At 41.0% G+C, this 23,921-nt stretch overlaps 1 protein-coding gene across 7 annotated transcripts in view; it reads right to left on the bottom strand.

Annotated features, from left to right (window-relative positions):
• ZNF407 (zinc finger protein 407) overlaps nt 1–23,921 on the bottom strand; it is a 443,416-nt gene that overhangs the window by 132,764 nt on the left and 286,731 nt on the right. For 4 of the 7 annotated variants that reach the window (XM_027575805.2, XM_027575809.2, XM_027575806.2 and 1 more), the window contains one exon: nt 5,965–6,143. In XM_027575805.2, the coding sequence (XP_027431606.2) occupies nt 5,965–6,143 (179 nt within the window). Of the gene's footprint in view, nt 1–4,056; nt 4,181–4,231; nt 4,494–5,964; nt 6,144–23,921 lie in introns of those variants that run through there. The other 3 variants (XR_003516866.2, XM_027575811.2, XM_027575810.2) reach the window with 3 other exon arrangements.

The following is a 23,921-nucleotide window of genomic DNA, read 5'->3' as shown; positions in this document are numbered from 1 at the left end:
AGAGAGTAGAGGCTGAAAATTATAGAGCTGCTAGTCTAACATCTATATTAGGAAATAAATTTGAGATGATACTTATGGATGAGCTTAATGATACATTTGGAGAAGTACAATTTAATAGGAGTGAGTCAGCATGGATTTACCAAAGGCAATCATGTCAGAAAAAATTTCGTTCCTTTTTAGGTTGAAGTAATAATTGGTTTATGTAAGGAGAACCAATGAGACACTGTCAGGATTTTCTGAGATTTTTGGACCTCTTCATAAAATGAATTATTGTACAAAATGTCATGACATGTGTCAGAGCACCAACTAACAAAAGGGGCTGAAAGTAATGGGGTTAAAAATAGAAGGCCCCACAATCTGGGTAAAACTACATTCTACAGGGCTCTGTAGATCAGAACGCGAATGTTTTTAATTAATGATGAAGAAAATCTTTTATATGAGGAAATTTGAATATTCCGCTAAATGAGAGGGAATGGTTAAGATACAAAAGGCTACAGCTGTTTTAGCTTAACTGCGACAGACGAAGCAAAGGGGCTCCAGAGTGGGATATGGAATTCAAGCTGCCCGAATACGCAGCGACGTGCTTGCAGAGAATTGAAGAATCAGTTACGTGTAGTTACAGTTCAAATGGTACTGGATTAGATAGTGTTGGAAAGAAAATGGATGTGGAGTTTTGATAAGAATCAAACTTTCACATTCTTCCTCTTATACCTGGGGAAGAGGAAAACGCTATGGCATGCAATTAAATAATACATGTTTTAAAGAATTAAAAAACTGATTATCTTATGGAACAATACGAAAATCCCACTTTGTGAAGAGACTATATCACACTGTACAGGTAACTTAATGTACATTTTTAAATGATTAAGTCTTAATATATAAGAACTGACAAAAATCATATCAATTTAAATATGAATTTTTTAAAACCCTACAACAGTAGAAAATAAAGGAATTAGAGCAAATACCATGTCATCACTTAATGCTTAATTTCTCCTGAACAGAGATCATTTGATCATCACCTTTAGAAAACACAGACACATTTCCGACAATGAAATCCCAGCTTCTCAGAGGAAAGGCAAAGGAACTAAATGGACATCACAGTCACACTACAGAGTGGCCAGGCCGCCCAGTTCTTTGCGGGCACGCACCAACAGCAGCAAGCGCCACCTCAGAAGCAAGCACCGCGCTTTGACCTGGTGTGGACCTGGAATTCACGAGAGAAAACCATCTTTGTTTCCTTCTTTAGCACAATCACGAGAACCACACGTGCTCCCCTCAACCTTCTCCGCAGCCTTCTCAGTCTTCATCCCCCGCTCTTTCAGGTGTTCATAACCAACCCCCAAGACTGAATGAAGGTCACCTGTATTGCAAACACGGAGTTTATTTCATTCCCGCTCAGGGTGCAGTGAATGAACGCCAAGCTAATTCTTCGGTAACAGAGATGGCAGACAAGCAACTGCTAAGACAAAGGTCAAATAAAGATCATTCGTGGGGTGAAATGGATTTCACTAAATAGAAAAAAAATTGTAATGTACAATGACAGAATTCTGGCAACTTTTAATTTGATGTCAATTTTGTGGGGATTAATAGGATTATAAAATTTCATCATATTGGATCTAGAGTAGACCTAAATGAATCTCTCTAGACATACAGGAAGCAAATAAATCATGTTTTTTTAAAAAATATATGTATAGGAAAGCTTTAGTTCATCAACTCTACGACTGTGAGATTTATCTACAGTTTTTTTTTTTTTGTAGTTGGTTCATCCTCGCTACTGCAAAGCATCCCACTCGGTGAACACATAGCCTTTTGTACAATCTACTTGATGGACATTTGGGTAGTTTCAGTTTTTGACCATGATGAAAGTATCGATAATGATATAAAGTATAAATACAAAGTAAAAGACTGTTTCTTGTAAAAGACTGAAATTGTCACAGATTAAAAAACCAAATGCAGCTTATAAAGAAGCTGATGAAGCTACACCAGTATGAAATGCAGAATGCTGGCAAGAAGCATTACTACAGACAAAAAGGAACATTTCATAATTGTAAAGATAGATGGGTATGTATATAAAATAATCTTAAAGTTCTGAGTAGCCAGGGATAGATCTTTAAAATATGTAAAGCCAAAAGCAAGAGAATTAAAAAAAAACAAAAAACAACAAATCCACAATCATAGTGGGCAGCTTTACTACACTCCTCTTCACAGCTGACAGAGGTAGCATAAAAAAACATATAAGAATATAGACAATCTGAACAGCACAGTGAAAAAACTCCGTGTAAGTGATATGTAAGGAACACAGAATACACACCAAACAGCACCATTATTTACGTTCCTTTCTAGTATGTCTGAAACATTTACCAAAACTAACCAAATGCTGGGCACGAAGAAAGCATAAACAAATTTCAAAGGACTGAAATAATTCAGTATCATGTTCTATAAGCACAGTAGATAGAAGCTAAAATCAATTTATATTACCATTTCAATAGTTAAAAAAAAGGTAACTAGAAAAATCCCCGAATGCCTGGAAATCAACAAATACATTTCTAAATAATCAACTTTCATTTTAAAAATAACCACTTTTATCTGTTTTTCAAACAAAGCTATAACCAAAATTAGAGTTCACATAGAACCTTTAATTCTCTGGAGTATGAAATGAGAAATGATACTAAAATCATTCTTTTAGTTCCCGAAAATCACTGAGAGGCAAGACCATGAATTACCCACAGAAGTGATGGAGATGGAGAACAATGGGCAACCATGGATGCTCCATCTGGCCACGAGTAACTGTGCACACAGCACATTACCTGGTACAGATGGTGGACAACACTGTCCTAACAGCTCTTACTGTCCCCACCATACAGAGGGGGATGCGAGACCCACAGAATTAAAACAACAGTTCCGGAGTCATTCAACAAGGAAACAGGGCCGACATTCAAATCTATCCTACCCTGAAGGCCACGCCTACACACCTACAGAAGCACAGAACGCTCCTAACTGCACGCATGAGGACGGGAAGCTCTGAGATGTGCAAAGGTCTGCGACCTTGACAGCATGGAGCACCAGGATGTGACCTGGTCTCTGGGGAACTCTGACTCAAGTACATCGCCTCCATGACTGCAGGTACATCTTCACGTACCCAACCCGGGGAAGCACACAATCACAGCAAAACCTCTTTCTGCAGAGCTGTTTTCCAACAAAAAACAAGATACCTTACTTTAACATAGAAATTTCCAGATATTATCTCAATTAAAATTGAAAATATCCCAAATGGCACTTTTCTGTGGCTGCCGGTTAATGTGTCCCTTCTAATGGTCTTTTGCATGTTTGATATACACGGTAGAGCCACGTGAGGACCAGAGCGATTTAGTTTGTCTGTTTTGGGGTAGTTTTAAACTCAACCTTTTATTAAAAGAACTGCAAAATATGCTTCATTAAATGCTGGGCTATAAGATGCTCAGCACATGAACAGTGCGGACACCAGAGAACACAGCTGATGGTACCCTTTCCGGCCAGGAACGACTCTTGCAGAAAACCTGGATGCTGCTGCGGACCCAGCCCAGTCCCTACCACCCAGCATGGATCAACTGTGGCGCCTAATTCCACCACCAAACAATACGGAATGAAGAACAGCAACAGCTTGATTCAATATCTTACTGTATATTGAGGGAGGTTCCTTTCCCATAGCCCTAAATGTACTGCAGATGATTTACAATTACAAGTTTAAAAAGCCAGTCATAGCCTAAAAAACTTTACCGTTTTAAAGTTTTCTCTTAACTGAGTTAAGTTTATCAAAGCAAAAATATTACCAAAGAGCACTACTGCCATGCCCGGGGAGAAACCGACAACCGACATCCCACGTGTACCACCTGGGTTTGGTCTGTGAGGAATGCTAGCTACAGAGACTTCTGCAGAAAACAGTTTCAAACAGAATTATAAACATAAACCGAAAACCAGGACTATATGCGCATGAGCATCACACATATACACAAAGAAACTAGAATAATTTTTCTTAAAACTTGTTTTATACTAATACTATCTCAAAACATCTCTCCAGGGACACTCAGCATCGCTCCTGCAGACGGCACAGGGCACGCGGTCTGTCCTTCTGCGCAGAGCGACAAAAGCAATGTGTGTCTGTGCTCTGCAGTCAGTTCCTCCTCCTTTCCTCAGCGTTCATCTGAAAGTTACAAATCCTTTATTTTAGGGAAATAACCCATTTGTGATATCCAGTTGGTGCAATGGAGAGACAGAAGACACTGACACTGCACCTTAAGAAGGAGGTGCAGCAGGACTCTCTTGAAAACCGTACTTTCCTGATGACGCAGCGTCAATTTAGATCATTTTGCTTGGTGGCTACTCGAAGCGCCTCCTTCCACAGGCAGTATGGCCTCTGTATGGTCATGATTCATCTTAAGGAAGAATCCATAGGCACTGATGGCCAGAAGATATTTCAATTTGACTTTATCTGTTCTTGTGCCTAAAGGTACAAACTGTCCAATTCAAAGCATTTCAGTAACAACCTTACCAACACGCAAGGAATACCGACCTGTGTTTTTGTTTTTCAAAAACAGCCCTGGATACAACACAGATGACAACTACAGACATTCCACCATTGCTTAAAAAGCCAGTCATATGAGCATAAACAGAAATTTGAAAGGACACATCAGCAAAAACCAAGTAATAACCTTATATGCAGACACTCTCAAATGTATTAATAACTAATAGTTAAGGATATCTTTCTAAATCAAATCATTCACTAAGTTCCGTTTCTTCTAATGTAAACGTTATCTGAGCAAACATTACTTATGCATTTTGCAATGGGTAGGGTTTCCCATAACTTTTGCATTTTGGGTGGGGGTTCCCCTGACTTTCAAACACTGTGGTCACATGTCCAGCATTACTACCATGACCCCCAGCCCTTCTGCATTGCTTCTGCCAGGCAGGCATAAATGGTATTGCGCTTGGCCATTAGCTTTTTCATTTCTCACAAAGACCCCTAAAACAGATACCGCCATGTAGATTTACAGAGGAGGAACCTGAGGTGTGACGAGATTGGCCTGCCTGAGGTCACAGGGCCAGTACCGAAAGGAGGAGGGTTTTCACGTGGCTCTAACTGATCCCAAAGCATCTGCTTAGAACATTCCCTGTATCAACTGGCATCACTGAAGTACAGTACTGCTTGGCCTACGTTCTGGAACTTTCTCTAAATCCCTCAGGATAAGCACTTCCTCCAACATGTCCTCATGTGCGTGACCCACCCTGCTGCTGCTGCACAGTAAGAACTCAACATGGAGGAAGGCATGCTTGCTAATGAAACAACAACGCTGGGCTATGCACAGGGATAGATTTGCTGAACCCTGTCGTTGTTGCTGCACCTCTGGGGCTTCCAGAGTGCGGACTTCCGACGCGAGGAGGCGAGACTATTTTAGCGGTCATCCTCTGCTGTCAGCACCGTGCCCCTCACACTGCGGACAAGTCCCCCCTAATCTCTGGGACACAAGTGACATCACGGTATGCTGTCCGAGCTGCTCAACTCACCCTCCTGGGGCACACGCTCTCCCTTCCCAGGTACTCATCCCAAGACAGTGATACACAGGGACAGGGCATAACATTTTAAAGCACAAACGTTTTTTGAAAAAAATTAAAAATGTTACCAATTAGTCAAAATGTGGAGTTCAAACTGCTATCGTTTCAGTCAACCGAGCGTGGACTATTTGCTATTACTAACTTTATCATCCTGGGGGGATTATTTTGTCATAGCTGCTCTTGATGACATACGATAGAAAAGACCCATTTTCACAGTCGAGTGGGATAAGCCCGGAATGTGCTTTTTTAGAAGTCTGGAAGCAGATGCTCTCACGTGCTCTACTGTGTCAAAGTCAGTGACAGTAATGGACAGCTAGCATCCTAACGCTCTGGATGAATAAAAACCACAACTATGTCAACAGCGTTAGCCCTTACCAGCATGCAAGTAAGCCAAGTCAGGGTTCTCGATGTCGGGGTGCTGCTCCTTCAGGTGGTTTCGGAACTCCACAGGCACATTGGTTCCGTAGTCACACTTGGGGCAGTTGTACATCTTGACTCCTTCATGTTTGCCCGTGTGTAAAATGTGCTTGCGGATGTTTTCAGCACAGTTGGACCTACCGAGTAAGAAAGAGAAGTCAACCAAACTGAGGTTGAGTCAGCACCATGAGACCACAGACGATGATATTAGCAAACAGCTATGGAGGCCTTCCTGTGTGTCAGGCCCCAGTCGAGGGCTGTACTGGTACAGTAATTTCTACTTGTGTAACACAGTAGTCCCATGACGCTGGTAGTTTCTGTGAACCCTGGTGCTAATTTTTAGGTTGGTCTTTTACCTCAGTGACCCAATTCTATGTGGAACCCGAAGCTCAAAATCCCAGGTTCTACGATCTTACTATCAGATTATTCTGGTGCCACTTGAGGGCACTGAAGGAGTCTCCTTAACCCCAAGAACACACCTGTCACCAGGGAGGAGTGGTGCGGAGGGAAGCACTGCGGCCTCACTGAGTTTAGAACACTGAGGCAACAAAGCAGCTCTGTGTGGCTTTTATGTTCTGTCAAGTGAGCTCTAAAACAGTCTGGAGATAGAAAAGCAGCAGTGTGCTGAGTGCTGGTGAGCTTTCCACGTTGGTGTAGGTTTCTAAGCATGAGGGACTGAAAGATACAACGGAGGCTCCATATTCTGTATGCCAAACAGCCCTGAAAACAGGAGTAGGCTCCTCTCCCACTGTTCTACCAACTCAGAAAGGCAAGGCCTGAAATGCCCCGATAAGAGGCAACAGGCCTCTGCTCTTGAAGCAAGTTCTTCCATCGGCTCCTTCAGCCCTCTGTGAGTCTCTGCATCAGACACTGCACACCCAGACCCTTTCTGAGCACATACACAGCTGCTTTCTTTTGTCTTTGTTAGAACAGTACTAAAAAGGGCACTGCAAATGCAAGCAGGTTGGCCGGGGAGAGGGGGTGCACTGAACTAGAAACAAAAAATCAGGCTGGCCTCAAATTTCCCACAGAACAAAATTAAATGTCAAAAGAAAAATCAAGCAATAGGATCATCAGCATTTCTGGAGGGTACTGCCGAAGAACAAAATTTCTGCAGGATGTTGTCTGAAGTGAAGCTTCTGTGACCAATAAGGTAGGAAAACGGTAGTTAGCAAAGACATCTCACAATGCACACCAGACGATGAAAGGTCCTACCCAGAAGCTTCCCAAGGCTCTGCGCTGCCCCAACACTTCTAAGTAGGATTGCATTTGTGTGTAATATTCAACTGCGATGCTGACTTTGCAGGATGCACTCCAAGAACATTGGTGATGAACGCAAAAATGGTTATAACGCAACAATTTTACCGTAGCTACACTATCACACACAGGTAAAGGCAACAAAGGACATTAGAAATCTAGAGACCCAGTAAACACGTCGTCTCTTCACTCACGAAGAGAGAACAGAGGAGTATCAGGAAAGCATGGCGGAGCTCACAACAGCAGCTCTAGGAACAGCACTCCACAGATGCAGAGCTGTGGACAGGGCGACCTTTCCTACAGGCATCCAGATGAAGCAGAAACGCAAATATTTTTCCTCGTGAATGGGCATCCTGCATTATGGGAATAGTCCTGTAACTGGATCCAAGATAGTCCCCTGGAAAAGCTTAGGCTAAGAACCTTCTATCCCCAGGCAGTCTGTCCTGAAATGCACATGCCCAACTATACAGAGTTAGAAAGATTAAATCAGGCCAATTCCTCTATTGCTATACTAGAAAGAAACAGAGCAAAATGTTAATGCAACTATAAAGCAATGCCCACTTCTATTTTCCAAATATACTTTAATTATATATTTCCATTAAAAAATTTATAACAACAACAAACACTTTTAAAAATAAGAAGAACCACAACAACAGATTTTTTTCCAGCCATTTTAAGCTTTGCCTTTGGCTAGGGTTCTGTCAAACTTTATGTTCAGTATCTCTTAGAACTTAGACTAAATATACCTTACGTTTGTGAAAATATGCATATATGGGTTATTTCTTTCTTGTCACTACTGAATTACCAAACTTGCTTTTCCTACAAATCCCTATTGTTAATAATCACCGTACTAAGTAAAAAATGAATAAGCACCTCATGTGTCCTCTGTGCTTGTCACTGGCCGGCTACTCTGAGGATATCACACTACTCCTAGAGGCAGAGACAGTGAGAGATCTTGTAGAGAAGGAAGGGAGCATCAGCAGATGAGCTGACTATCAAAGGTTAAGACCTCCATCCTTACATATCAAAGATACCAGGCACACTCTAGGAAAAGGGTGGGGTTGTAGAGTCTCTTAATTATATCAATATCCTTGGAATAATAACATCATGTTGACAAAAGTAAGAGGAAAACATCTGAGGGTGGATGAAACAAATGTCCACTTTTGTGATAATTAAAAGGAAGAGGACCATTTTTTGAATTTCCCAAACAGCTGAGCGAACTGTTCCAAGTCACTCCCTGAATTCTGCAGATCTCCCATTGTTTTCCATGATACCCCCTCAACTCACTACTGTTTACTGACACCAGGGAGTGAAAACAAACAGCTCCCACTGTACTTAGCTGGTGCTGTTATTAGGACTGCCCACTCTTTCGTGCCACCTACATTATTTCTTTATGGAAAAAGCTAGGCATTAGGAATCATCAAAGACAATCCTGATCAAGTGAGGAAATCAGAATTACCAAAAGCCACCAACTTCAATTTGTAACACATACTTAAATACAAGACAATATAAAGCAATGAATCCTCCTCTTTGGTGAAGGTCTTGAAGAGATGACATCGAAAACAAAGTATTTTGTGTTTGGAAAGGGTGTAGTTGGACAAAAATAAACCAACATCTCTTAGTACCTAAATAGCATGTGGAAGCTAACAATCAGGAGACTAATGGTGAAGCAACTGAAGGGGGGGAGGGAAAATTTAAAAAGGTGAGAGGCTTCTTTTTATTTAAAAATATAGACTAAAACAAGAAAGTGGTGTGTTAGTTGATATTTTACAAGGTATTAAGGATCATTTCATACACATCTGTTTTACATATACACACATATATATTTTTATTTATACTATATATACTGCTCATATATTTTATGTATAATACGTTATACATATTTTTATAATTGTTTTATACATGAACAGATAAGATTAAATACATGCTAATTAAATACATTAGCATTAAATACATGCTAACAAGAACATAAAATAGGCAATGTCTGTCTTCAACAGAAAAGACACATTTTATCTATTTCATGGATGACAGTGTATTTGCATACAATCAAAATCTCTTCCTCTCTATTTAATGTCATGCCATACAAAACTTTTTAAAATACTGGGACAAAACTGAGCCTTTCACACCTGCAAAATCAAACTATTCCAATCAAAGCCTAAGAAGTAAAAGCTAGGACATATTGTGTCACTATCCTTTAAAGCAGAATACCTGCAGTAGGTAGGGGCAAACTTTAGTCGCTGCATTCGAGAACATCTCATAACGTCGCAAAATTTGAGGAACAATAAATAGATCGGACACCTTCTGGTAAGTAATTCTGAATGTTATTCAGCCCCAAAATGCTCATTCTTTCCACAAACAGAACTTACGAGTAGTAATAAGCATGGTAAACTGAAGTGGTGCTAATCAAGGCTGGTGGTGCAGGAGAAGGAAGGATGATCCAAGATATGATTTCCAACAGGGTCATGGACAAGTCACCAGGCATAACAGCAGTTAAGCCAACTGGGCACACAATCATTAGGACTGGGTGACTGAACAATGTCTTCATTTTGACACTGATTTTTAATGTAAAGAGCTTATTTGTGTTCCACGCTCATAGACTGGAAGACTTGATATTAAGCTGGCGATCCTCCCCAAACCGATGTACAGATTTAATGCACTCCCTGTCACAGGCTCAGTGGGATGTTTTACAGAAATTGAAATGCTGATCCTAAAGTTCATATGGAAATGCACAGGGCCTAGAAGAGCCAATAAAGTCTCAGAAAAGAACTACGTTGGAGGACTCACACATTCCGAATTCAGAAGTTATTCCAAAGCCACAGTAATCAAGACACTGTGGCAGAAGAAAAAGGATAGCTATTCGGGCCCGACTCAGCATGGGAAGCCGGAGCAGTGTGGTTCCACTGAAGTTAGAGTCCTGACCACTGGCTGCAGGCTCCCTATGAGGACTGGGGATGCATGCAGGACTTGCTGGAACCACAACCTGCATGCACAGTGTGAACGGGAAAGTTATGAGGAAACTCAGAATTAGATTTTGGGATATGATGTGTTGACAGTCTTGAGGCAGCTTAGGATAGATACATAAAAGAGAATAATGTACAATGTATTACAAAATATACACGCTGGGCAATAGCCAAAGGATCAAAATGGGAACTAATTTTAAGGCTTCTTAAAATATATATAATAAAGTAAATACTTTATTCAGTCCAAAGGCAATGTATTTCAAAATAATAACCAGAATATCAAAGGGCTTCTAGAGCTCTGCAAAACTGTTTATTATTACTACTAACTCACTATTACACAAAAAGCATTCAGTTAAATTTATATCATATTTAATCTAAGGAAAAGGTAGCTAAAAAAATTCTGAATTTTTCCCCTCTTTTGATATACGTTATTTTGGTTATTAAAACAAAAAGCATCAGTGAAGTTGCTGAACAAACAACTGCATATTTCAAACAAAAAGTCTTAACAAGGGGTAGATACAGTGAAAGCCTGCCTGCTACCACCGTCCCACTCTGTCCAGATAACCCCCACTCCCGCCGGCAGGTACAACTTACAACTTCTTATCAATCTTTTGGTAGAATTAAAAATGACTTTTTCAAACCACAGACACATTGTACATTCTTATCTCCACCCTCCAGGTATAGGAGCTTGCTGGCCTAACATTAGGCAGCATCTTGCTTTCCTTACCTAACAATGCAACAAGGGGGAATCTTTCCACATCAGCATGGGAGAGCCTCTCTTGGCTGCTTTCTACCCTCCCCTCCTCCCCTCCCCCTCTCCCCTGCCTTCTTTCCCTCCCTTTTTAACGGCCACTCAGTACTCCACAGGACAGGTACGGCATATTACATTTAAGCGATCCTCTATTGATGGGCATTTACGTTGTTTCTAAACACTTGCTAGTGTGAACAAGGTTGCAATGAATAATTGTGTAGAACACTTTCTATATTTCAGAATGCCGAGAGAATTTCATGATGTCAAGTGGAAGTGTTTCAAATGTCAATGGGCATATGCTTTTGTAATTTTGATAAATTCTGCCAAATTGCCCTCCAGAGAAGTTGTAGCAATTTATACTTCTACCAACAATGTTTGAGAGATCCTGCTTCTGCACATTCTTGCCAAAGGAGTGTGTTACCAAACTTGCAAATTTTTGCCCATTTGGTAGGAGAAAAAAAACTCCAGCTCACTGGAGTTTGATCTGTTAATTTTTATTTTGCATTTCTCTTATAATGAATGAGGCTAAGTATCTTCAAATAATGAAATGCCATATGTATTTTCTTTTCCATGCACTGTTTTCATATTTTGATCTCCATTTTTTCTACAATGTTGTTAGTCACTCTCTTATACATTCAGGAGACTGATGGTCTATGACAGAAGCTGCAAATATTTTTTCCTTCGTTTCCTTTTTCTCTTCTATTGACTTTGCTTATGGTAAAAGAGAAGTTTTTAAATTTTGTTCAATGGCCTCCACTTGGAAGTTATAAAAGAATTGTCCCAAATTTGGTTCTAGTACTTGTATAGTTGTACAACCTTACATTAAGTATTAGATCCTTTTCAGAACCATCCTAGAGTGTGGTGCAAAGTGTAGATATAGACTACAAGCCGGATCTCTCAATACCATTCATTACTAGTCCATCTGTGCCCCACTGACTTGAAATGTCATCTCACCAATATTTTATTTGTTTGAAGCTAATTCTGGACTTCCTACTATAGTGAGCTGGTCAATCTGTGCACGTGCCAACCTGTTTCAATAAGCCAGGCCGCAGAAGGCTCACATCTGGTTGAGCCCATCCTCCTGCATTGTTCTTTTTCCTCCCATCACCTACACAGGCCATCATGGAGCCAGTCATAAGACTGTGGTCTTCGGCAGGCGTGGCAAACATCTTGAGTTAACTACGGAACCACAGAGACCTGGGCCAATAATAAATTAATATCCCTGACACAACTGGGTATTTCCCATGTATTTATTAATATGTACTAATATGATCTTTCTGATAAAGAAGCCGAAACACAGAGAGACTGGCCCAGAGGCCATGTGCTGAAGGGCACAGAAGGGTGTCTGCACACAGAAGTCCTAAATAAATCTGAGTTTTCTGTTTCCCCAAGGGAAGCTATACATCTGCCTCAACATTCTCAGATTCACTTGTCTGAAATTAATGATGGTCTTAATGTTTTGGTAACAATTTGGCATTGCCATATATGTAAAATGACCAAAAAAATTCTGAAAGTTCTACTTAAAGAAACATGTCAGTTTTGTTCAACACCTTGATCCTCAAACTTTCTGACCACAGATCACTCTTTTGGTTGACGGGAATAACACATGTATGTCATAAGGCTGTCAGGAGAATTAAAGTAAATTACATTAAGCATGTTCAGAAAATGCAGTAGGTACTCAATTCTTTTTTTATCACTACTACTAGTCTTTCTATTACATGCAAGACAGTTCAACTATCAGGATCATTATTAGCAATTTTCTTATTGTATTTGAAAGGCAATTTCAATTCATTTGAATAAAAACAGATTCCCAAAAGTTATGTAAGTGTATATATGTGTATATACATTGAGAAATGCAATTTCTTCTTCTGCCTGTTTAGAATATAGTCTTTGAACTCATATTTTTGAAAATAATCACTCTGTAGTCAGGTTTTATGTTTTGGAACCCGTGCGTCAGTACTATGCACGATCGCACGTATTTATCTAAAGTCTCAGGGGGAGGGGTTTCTACCATCCTTTATAACAGTAAATTCAAAATGAACAAGGAAAAATCCAAGGAAAGTGTTTATGTAAGTTAAACTTAAGAACTTAATCACATATTTTTTTTAACCAGTAGTATTCAATTATAAATGTACTGGGCAAAAAAACAGTCTAAGAAAAATGAGAAAAATCTCTGTGGGAGAGAAGAACATAAAGCTGCCAAGTCACTGCAAGCTGGCGGAATGTGCTCCGATATGTGAGCTCAGGGTCTGTTCACAGTGTATGTAACGCAGCCCAAGGTATATAGTCCTCTACCACTTCTGTTCTCACTAAAGGACCCATAAGGAAAAAACCTGATAATTTTAGACTACAGAACATTTGGGCTGCTTAAATTTAAAACTGGTGAGAAGCTGTTAGAATAAAGAATTTCATATTCCCCTGCCTAAAATGAAACATTTTATCGATGGATGTTTAGCAAATGAATGTCATTTGGAGTGCTGAACCAAATAAATCACCGGAACAGACAGCACAAAGATCCATGTACATAAGGGATAAAGATGTCATTTCCGATCAATAAGGAAATGATGGGTTTTATATAATAAATGGCGTTGAGGCAACCGTCTGCTGTATGAGGAGAAACAAATTAGATTCTTATGGCCCTAACCATGTAAAAATAAATGCCATTTGGATTCTAGCATTAACATAAGCACACGAAATTATAAAAGTGCTAGAAGAAAATACAAGAAAATATTTTTATAATCTTGGTTGGAAAGAGTGCTCCTAAATTCAAAACGCAAATGCCACAAAAAGATGTAGCAAAATATACTTCATAAAAGTTAAAACTGCTATATACCATAATACATTATAAATAAAGTTAAAAGACAAGTCAAAGACATGGAGAGAATACATGCAACATATATAAAGACAAATGATGAATATAAAGACTATAAAATGAGTACCTATGATTAATAAGAAAAAAAAGATAAAAATCTCAAAAGCTGGATGAAGAGCATAAGCAAGAAATCCGTAATTGGGGATCTATAAAAGGTAATGTAAGCATTAAAAGGTAATCGATGACTCTAGTAGCCAAGGAAATATAAATTAAAGCCTAACATAACAGAGAGGCAAAATTCAAGAAGATTGATAACATTAATTATTGGTAAGGGAAATGAGTATCACTGCTGACAGCGTCAGCTTTCCGAAGACATTTGAGGATAGCCTTTAAAATTAAAATATACACATACTCTTGGATTTAGGAATTCAATCTCTAGAAATTAACCACAAGAACAATCATTAAGTCATTATTTATAACACTAGGCTAAACATTAAACACTAGGAAAAAATTTGAAATTAGGTATGTGTTAACAGAGGAATGGGTCATTAACTTTTGGTGACCCACACTGTGGGATTCAACACTGCTGACAGGTAAGGGTTAACTTGCAAGACTGCTTCCCAGAGGAGCAGCCTGTGTACTACAGACCTTCATGGAAGCCAACTACACACTGGGAGGACACAGCCTGATTACAGGGAGAGAGTATTCTCCAACCACGAACGTTCAGTGGTGTCAGGACAAGGCAAGAGCCCTGGTGGGCCAGGTCACTAGATTGTTCAACCACAGCCCTAAACACACACCCATGAAGGATGGTACTCCCCCAGTGCTGGAGCTGAGCAGTTCCACAGCCAAAGGCCCAGAACTTTCCCAGCATGACACCCAACACTGTAAAATCGAGTGCTCCTTCAGCCTACAACAGGTATGGACAGAGGCTGAAGGGAGGAACAATAACCACGCACCTGTCTATGACCACCTCCCCGCAAATGCTGTTGACAAAGGCCTAGTGTGTATGCTCATCATTCACCGTAATTTGTCGGACAAAAGCCATCAAATAAAATAAGATAAATCTTATGTCCCACCATGGAAAATCTTCCAAGACATAGTATTAAGTTAAAAGAAAAATAAAGTTCCAGATGAATACATATATGGCTTCTTCTAGCTTTTTAAAATTATATACACGTAGTCACATAAATATATATATGCATTAAATGGGTATAAGAAGGAAAGTCAGCACACTACTCATGGTAACTATCTTTATGGAAAGGCTTATAAATCAGGAAACTTTCATGTTTGCTTAGTATATATTTGGGACACCTGGATGATTCATGAGAGTATCTTCTTTTACTCATGTAAAGCAAATATGATCAGAACATGTATTTTAAAAACAAGTGGATTGTATAGTATTGTATCAAATGTAAATATCATAAACAATAAGCAGTACAGCCGACATAAGCTGGGAATAGAGGTCGGGAAAACCCTAAATGCAGAGATTCTCCTGTTTATACAGAAACAATTCAAACTGATGAATCAAGTAAAAGATTTAAGTACAGTAAGTCAAGTTGTAAAAGTAATCACTTGGATTGCCAAATAGAATACTATAATAAAAACAGGGAAGAGGGGAGGGGTGTAGCGGAAAATGGGGTAATCGAGCTAACCTTTTTGGATATGTTACAACAGCCAGATGCTGTCTGCAAACCAAGAAAGAGAGGAATAAGCAAAGTCTTCAGGTTCTCTCCAGCAGGACCAAGATATGAATGATTACAAGTGGTTGTATCTCAGGGAAATGGGGTGCAGCAGTGAGATTCTGACTTTTCAAATGACAGAGTTCATATAGTAAAATTAATGTACAATGATAAGTTTTATGGGTATTTAAGTAAAATAGGTATTTAAAAATAATGCTATGTTACAATTACTTACAAAATTATCCAAATCCTTTTTTTTTTAAACTAAGACAAAAAGAGTACAGGTATCAGAAATAATCACAAAATACAATGTCTTGAATTTTTCCTGCAAATTTTAATTGTACATTTTCTGGATCACCCTGCTCTGAATTCTATGAATTTTCTTTTCATTTTGCCCCTGAACTGGTGGCTTCTATTAAATATGATAATTCCAACCAGACCACTTATATTCATGACTTTCTGCTGTTCATAAATCCCAATTCCTTGAACTCAATCGCTCTGACCACAAGAGCTCACGTACATTTTCTCTCTCCATTTCTCATTTATACTTATGTTAGTATTTGTTATGTGACGGAAGGTGATAGGCAACATCCGATGCTAAAGCAGAGCCATGTCTTACAAGAAAAAAGAATTTGTAAGTCAGCACAGAAGTGGATGAAAACTGATGCATTACTGATCCTGTTGCACTGTTCCCAAGTGGACACAGGTATCCAGGTTCAGGTCAAGGTGCTTCCTCGAGCTCACAGCCACATTCTGAGTGCACACACGGCCGTGTGCTCACACAGAGGGCTGCCCCTGGCAGCCGCAGCACCAGCCACGTGTGACCTCCAGGAGGCCTCTGTCCATCTGCACAGGGAGGTACTGGTCTGAAAGCCAAGGGAACAAAGCCAGGCTTCCAAACACACTTCCTGGGAGGCACTTTCAGAACAGAAGTCATGTGAGCCCAATTATTGCTTCAGTTCATATGGAAAGTGTCCAGTAACAACAACAAATCTATTTCTTCATGTATTGACTTCCTGTTTTCAAAATGAATTTATTCAACAGATATTTAATGTAGTGCTTACCACACACAAAACAGGAAACATACAAAGGAATGGTTTTGGTTCTGCCCCCATAGACAGTCCCGTTTGATAGATGAGTCATGTACATCCACAGTGTGCTTCATAACATGAAACTGAATTTTGAAAAGAGTTGAAAATCTCACCCAGCCACTGCTGTACCCACTTCAGTGACATCTTTAATTGATAATGGCTCAAAGTCACCTTGCTTTCCACACTATTTAAAATGCTTTACTGATTTCAACTGATTTCTAACGAGACTGATTATGTGCACACTCCCTATGGATACAGCACCACCTTCGACGGGTTCATTATGTAAGGGTTTCACCAATCCCGTCACCACCACCTCTGTTCCCAGGAGCAGGCGTCACCTGCCACCCACTCCTCGCCATTCATGGCGCCACAGTCACATGCCATCACAGTACTTCTCTATTCAATCTCTGCTCAAGGTATCTACAGCCCTTAAGAAGAGATAATCTGCTTTAAACCTAACAACCTCCTTCCCGCCATCTACTCTGTTGGAGAACAATGAAGATCACAAAGGAAGAAAATGGTAGGAAGCAACACTGAACTGTTAGAAACCTAAATTATTTTGTTAGAATTTAACATTTCAAGAATGGCCCCCCTCCTACACCCTGTGAAGTGAGAAAAGGAGACTGATTTAAATGTGTGGCCAGACTCGGCCTGTCCTCCATGTCCTATGGAGGGAGGAGGGGCCATGGGTAGGTGAAAACCAAGAAGAACCTTGATTTCTCCTTGACTCTTCTTTAGCTCAAAGAGAAACAATACATTTCATTAACTGTTTCAGCTCTCAATATCCTGCCATATTGCCCATCTAGGAAAGGAGGAAACTTCTACAGCAGGAGTTCTGTGAGTCTTTAATGAGTCTAAAGGGGGTGGACAAAGGGTACGATACATAGTGTGTTTCTCAAAGTTATTTGGCTACAAAAACACTTTTTCTAGGCTGAGTTAACAATATCGCGTGAAGATCATGATTTGTGAAAATCAAAATGTCCAATTAGCCCTACAAACTCTTCCACTGATCTTCCAAGCCGGCTGGCAGTAAGCGCCGGCAGAAACTCTCTTCGGTGTCATCTTGCCACTCTTTTTATCCTGGACCTTTGAAAAACACAGCCCCCACCCAAGTCTTCATCTCTTACAGGATGGATTTGATTCTTTCCTTTTCTATTAACCACCTAAGCTTAGCAAAGTGAAATGCTATAAAATCAGGAAAGGCGTGTGGATGAGCAGCTTTCTGAACAATAAGTGTGTACTAAGGACGTTCAGGCAGGTGCAGCCTGACCATCCTTTTAGGTCCATGCAATCACTGGAGTCGTATTTATAAGAGGGGCGAAGGCGGCGAAACAGTGGGCGTACAGAGACATACTCACGAAGGAGTCTGAACTACTAAAGTAGAACGTTATTGAACTGTGGCTGGAAATCAGTGACCGGAAACAAAGGCTACTTTACAAATCACCTTCCATATATATATATATATATATCCTATATAATAACATATATATCCTATATAATATATATTCTATATAACATATATATCCTATATAACATATATATCCTACATAATAACATATATATCTTATACAACATATATCCTATATAACATATATATCCTATATAATAACACATATATATCCTGTATAATACAATAACATACATATATGATAATTTACTATAGCATTTCTAGTTGAAAGCTTTTTCAAATTTAAGGTGACGTAAGTAAAATTTCACTGAACCAAATATGTTTTGCGCTATTTCTGATAGTCTAGGCCAGATCTTGGTTTTACTTGGGACAATCTAATAATGTTGCAGAGAAAAATAAAATGGCTTAGTTTAAAACACCAACAACTTCGTGCACGCAAGCCTAAGAGTGTGGCTTGACCGGGTGGTTCCACCGACAGATGTGATGGCATACATCACCACCTGCTCCAAGACTCTTGTAGTCTACTTGGGCAGGGGCTCCCCTAAAATTTTAAATACTTAAGTGGCCAAAAGGAAACAGCATCCCTCACACCTGGTTTATTGAGGTGTGGACTGGCCAGTCATCCATCCAGGCTGGGATCAGAGCAAGGAGGTGGGACAGGAGATAAGACAGGAAGTTTCTTTGCCGGTCCCTCTCTCTGGTAACTGCGCTGCCACAGGAAATCGCCAACTGCCCCGTCTTTCTAAGTCTTTCCTAAGAATCTTTCCCTGGCTTGAACTCCGTTCCTTACAAAACTCCCTAAGTGTGTATTTGCTTGACAGTAGATTTCAAGTGAATACTTTATCAATTTTGTTAAATTGAGTCTGATAATCAAGGAGCATTTAAGGCTTTTCTAATTCTGAAGTTATAGGATTACTTCGTAGAAACAGTTAATAGAAAATAGTCACTGATGGCGAAGGGCCACTGAATTTATTTAATAATCTACGTCTATCTTTACAAAATGCTCTATGTAATCCATTTAAAAATAATAACTGGTTCATTTCAGTCTCTGCACACAATGCTTCCCTTTGTCCCTTGTAAGTCTCTCAAATGTCTTATTTTAAAGGAATATATAGTACTCCCGGAAGACATTTTCCCATTTCTATTCTCTTCGACTCCTGCGAGCCCTTGTTCTGTGTGATAAGGCAATCTCCTCCGGGATCGGAGCTGTGTAGTTTCGCACCACGAGTGACAAGGACTCGGCTTGAATAACTGCTGTGCGCAGGTTGTAATTATGTCAGCTGGAGTGTTGAACAAGGGGACTGATTAATGTGAGCCCCGGCCCAGGCGCAGGCCCTATCAAAACCTCCGCGCAGGCCAGCAGTGGGGACGGGTTAAAGCAAAAAGACAAAACATGCTGTATCGCCCATGATAGATGAATTGCTCCAACAGTCTTCAGGCAGATGTTCCGGGACAGTATAATATACAATTACTCTGCCTTATCACTTTCCCAGGGACAATAAAGCTTCCTCCTTCTATAGCTCATGTGAGTGAAGGCAAAATTCGTTTTACTTTTACAGCACCGACTCACTTATCATGGTGCCCTGATTGTGCTTTTACAGCTAAAGAAAACACATATTCCACTTTTAAACTAAAACAAAACAAAACAAAACAAACACCAAAAAAAAAAAAAAACCCTTGAAAATAAAACTGGAACCCTGTTTGAATCTCTTCGACTTGAAAGCACACAAGTTTTAAGACTGTTTTGTTAAAAATGGATGCAAGGAAGGTGATGTGTGTGTGTGCATATTAGTTAAAAACAAGCACATATAACTCAAGAAGTAAGATTTGGGTCGCATAATCACTATATTCAAAACATCGCCTTTCAACAGCCATGCAGAAATCATTAACTGAAAGGAACATGTAATTAAAACTATATATATATATATATATATATGCTGATATCATCCATATATTTCTCAGGCCCAGCCACACGGCCCCCCGAGTCTGGGAGGATACTTTCCCGATGACACTCTTATTACTGCTGTTCTTACTTGGTGTCTCTGGTCCCCTCCTCCTGAAGGACACTGTGTGAGCTTAGGAAATGGAGACTGCCTCAGAGCCCAGCACAGCCAGTGCTGAGACAGACCTGGTTCAGGAGCGCTATGAGGATCACGTCTACTATATTCACTTGGACTCACAGCAATGCTGCCCAAATTGGTGACAGGATGTACAGAACCACTGCAATTTGCAAAAAGGGAAATGAATACGCTTTTAATTTTTAAAGTTCAAAAACATGCTAAAGCCAAAAAATTGAGATGTAGCCACAATAACCACTTTGTGATAAGCACAATTAATGAAACAGAGCAGCCAAAATGGCAGTGGGATCAAAGGAAATCCATACACAACCTACCTGAATGCAAAAACAAACAAAAAGCATACGTCAACCTGTGGGACAATGCAGATGACTTATTTCCACTTTTCAGTGGTGCAGGACAGCTGACGCCAACACTCAGCAGCTGTAATACACCCTAAGTCCCGGACACAAATCGCGTACCCCATCTCACCCTAAGAAGTGACAGATTTGCTTTCTCTCTTCATATCATACACACACTAACTCCAATACCCACATGATCCTTATTATTACAACTCTCTGGGCAGGACCACTCCAGCAGAATTCTAGGTTCCTAGAAACGTGGCAATTGGAAGAAGGTAGGGGGTCAACCCAAAACAGTGAAATAGAAGTTTTAGCACAAATGGACACAGAAGATATAAGTAAGCCCACAATGGATACAGGAGTTGTGCCGCGTGCATAATTACTTGGAGTAAGTCAAGCAAAGACAGGTAAAACAGATCGAGTGGGCTGTAAATACCTGGGGGAGTCAGGCGTCATCACAATAAACGGCTGATGACGTCACTACAGTAGCCTGTTAGATTTACTGGTCTGAGAAGAACCCCAAGACACTCACAAAAACTGTTTAGTGTAAGTCATAGAAAAGATGTCACATTTTAAAAGACGGCATTTAGAAATGAGTGTTTGTTACATGACTACACTGGACTGTTGACTGGTGCTAAGCAAATTTCTGAATCACATGTAACAGGTAAAGTGATATAGGCTTTGTGGAAATTCTTCCTATAAAACAAATAAAATCCTAATATTGGGGGGTGTGGGGGGGCAGAATAAAAGCATTACACAATCTCTATGTTCTTGATTCAGAAGTTTTAAGACAAAGGTGAAAGTGGGAGCTGTGCAGTCCCCCAGAATGCAGAGACGTCGGCAGAGCAGAGCTTCTGAAGCTGCAGCTCTCCATCTTGAGAGCGTGTGCCTACGGCGCAAACATGAGGTGCTGCTCTGCATCCCGAGGGCTTCCACTGAGGCACGTAGGACTGCCCAAAAAATACCATCAGTGCCTGCACACTGCTCAGACACCGAACCCCGAACCTTAGCTGCTCCATCCTGGCCATGAGCGGCAACATGGCGTTCCACGTCCCTACTTCAGCTGGAGCTCTCACCCTGGCATGGAAGCACTTACAATTTAAAAAGCAATCTTGAGGGCGCCTGGGTGGCTCAGTTGGTTAAGCAACTGCCTTCGGCTCAGGTCATGACCCTGGAGTCCCGGGATCGAGTCCCACATCGGGCTCCCTGCTCGGCAGGGAGTCTGCTTCTCCCTCTGACCCTCTTCCCTCTTGTGCTCTCTATCTCTCATTCTATCTCTCTCAAATAAATAAATAAAATCTTAAAAAAAAAGCAATCTTGAGCAAACAAACAAGAACAAATGCACAATGTGCACCCACCTATGCGCCCTCCCGGCTTCTCCCAAGTGTCCTCCCAGAGCAGCCCTCAAGACGGACCTGCCCTCAAGAGCGGCCAGCCTGCATTCTTACCATGTTCTCCCTTCTGGGCACCTACCTGGTGTCTGTTCCCAGCCTTTGACTAGAACTGGTCTTCCTGAGACAGTCAGTGACCTCTTGGTGACTGAGGCAAGGGACTACACTGCCCTTACTTACTGCCTTCTGACGCAGCCGAGCAGAGTTCCCCGGCTGCCCTGAGGTCCCGGCCCTTTCTGGGAAGCGACCTCTCAGTCTCTCTTACCCTTGCTATTTGCCACCCCCTGCATGTCTTGTTTTCCACATTTTCCAAGGGAGATTTCGCTCATGTCGATGCCATCAAGGACTTATTATACATCCATTGCCATTTCCATGAGGACAGCACAGGGGTGTTTCAGGGCTCACACAGCCCAAACCTCACTCACTCTGTGGCAGGAACCTCCCTCCTCCAGCATTGGAGACCTTGGGAATGGCGCCGCCCCCCCCCACCCCCCCGCCCCGGCCCTGGCCCTAGCCTGCATCTGTCCCCCTGCCCTTGAATGCACACATTCCAGCTCCTGACGAGCATGTGAGTCCGCCAGCCTCTCTGTCTTCGGCCAGACTGCCAGCTTAGGGCCGGGCACTCACGATTTTCTGTGGGTACCTCCGCAACAGTCTATGCCACGACCTCCCGGCCCCCGCTCTGTCCCTCTCTGGCTCACCAAGTGCACTGTATCAGTGACCTCTGACAAGCAAAATGTGACTATGTCCCTTTCCTGCTTAAAATTCTCCACGGGCTCCCCATTGCCTTTGGGGTAAAACTCAAAACAGTCTGGCACAGATTTCTTGCTGCCCTGCACCCCCTCATCCATATGCCCTGCAGTCCAGGCTTGCTGAAGTGAGAAGGAAGCTTACAGTCAAATGGAAAGTATAATTTGGGAATAGAAAGCCAGACAGAATCTTACCTGTAACTAAAATTAGAGCTATCTTAAGGTTTTGGGACAAAAAAAATTCTCAAAATTAAGTGTCAACCACTTTTTACCCCAAATAATACAATCCAAGGGATTGATTTAAGCACAAGCACTGAAAATTTACATTTTCTCTCAATGGGAAAATGATAATTTGTTTTATGACACTTCATATATTTGTTAAATGTTGTAACTTATGAAGAAACAAAACATACTGAGGAAAGAAAGGGCCACGTACAGTTCACCAACATCTATTCAAATCTTAGAGTGAGAGATCTCCAAACAGTGTCCTCGGAGGCAAAAGATACAAAATGAGGGACGAGGATTGTTCAACTAGATTCAGGTCGAAATCATTAAGAGTAAGGAATTACACTTAGGGGTTAATATTAGGTTTAAATTCCCTGTAGGGGAAAGTACCAGGTCCCATATTATGTCGCAGATTCTGGTTTATTTCTACCGCAGCTCACCTGCAGCTGTGCGGTAAAGGGTAGTATCGGGTCCTTCCCAAAAAAAGAAAGAAAATAAGAAAAAAATCAGGAGTGTGTCTTGTTCTAGAACTTCTCACAAACACAGTACTTCTCATAAACAGGAGAAAGCCAAAAGTTTGGGCTACATCCCTTTAATTAAGAAGACGAAGACAAAGTGTTGTTCTGAGAGTCCTTCTAAAGGTAAAGCCAGAACATGCACGTGCTACCCCAGGGCAGGTAGCGTCGCGCTCTACCGACGAGCAGGCGTTTAACGTGGAGAAGACACTCCTTCCTGGGCCTCCTACAAACTACCGCATCCGCATTTTGTAAACATTCCAAGTGTTTCTTTCAGTTTTTTACAGGCCCTAACGTAGCGATACTTCAGAATCTGTGAAAACCAAATGGTATAAGCACGACCTCATCATTCTTGCTTAACTACCAACACGTAGTCAGACTTTTATACACTTCATCGTCTGTTTTGTGGTTTTCTTGGACACCCACAACGGAGTCTGTGGAACTCCGTCCAGTCTGGAAGGTGTGCCTGATGCTCTAGTGACCCTTGTTGGTCCCTCCCGGGGATCACGGAGTTCTCCCTAAGCTGCTGCGGGAGGCTCGGGTGCTGGGAGGTGGAGACAGTCACACGGCGGCTGTTTGTTGTGGGATAATAGCTCTAATGTCTGAGGAATAACTTATTATGCAAGAGACTATTGCCCCAAAAAATACTTTCTATTTT

The sequence above is a fragment of the Zalophus californianus genome, chromosome 14, assembly GCF_009762305.2.
Source record: "Zalophus californianus isolate mZalCal1 chromosome 14, mZalCal1.pri.v2, whole genome shotgun sequence".
Classification (NCBI taxonomy): Eukaryota; Metazoa; Chordata; class Mammalia; order Carnivora; family Otariidae; genus Zalophus; species Zalophus californianus.
This window is presented reverse-complemented; position numbering and strand designations above follow the sequence as displayed.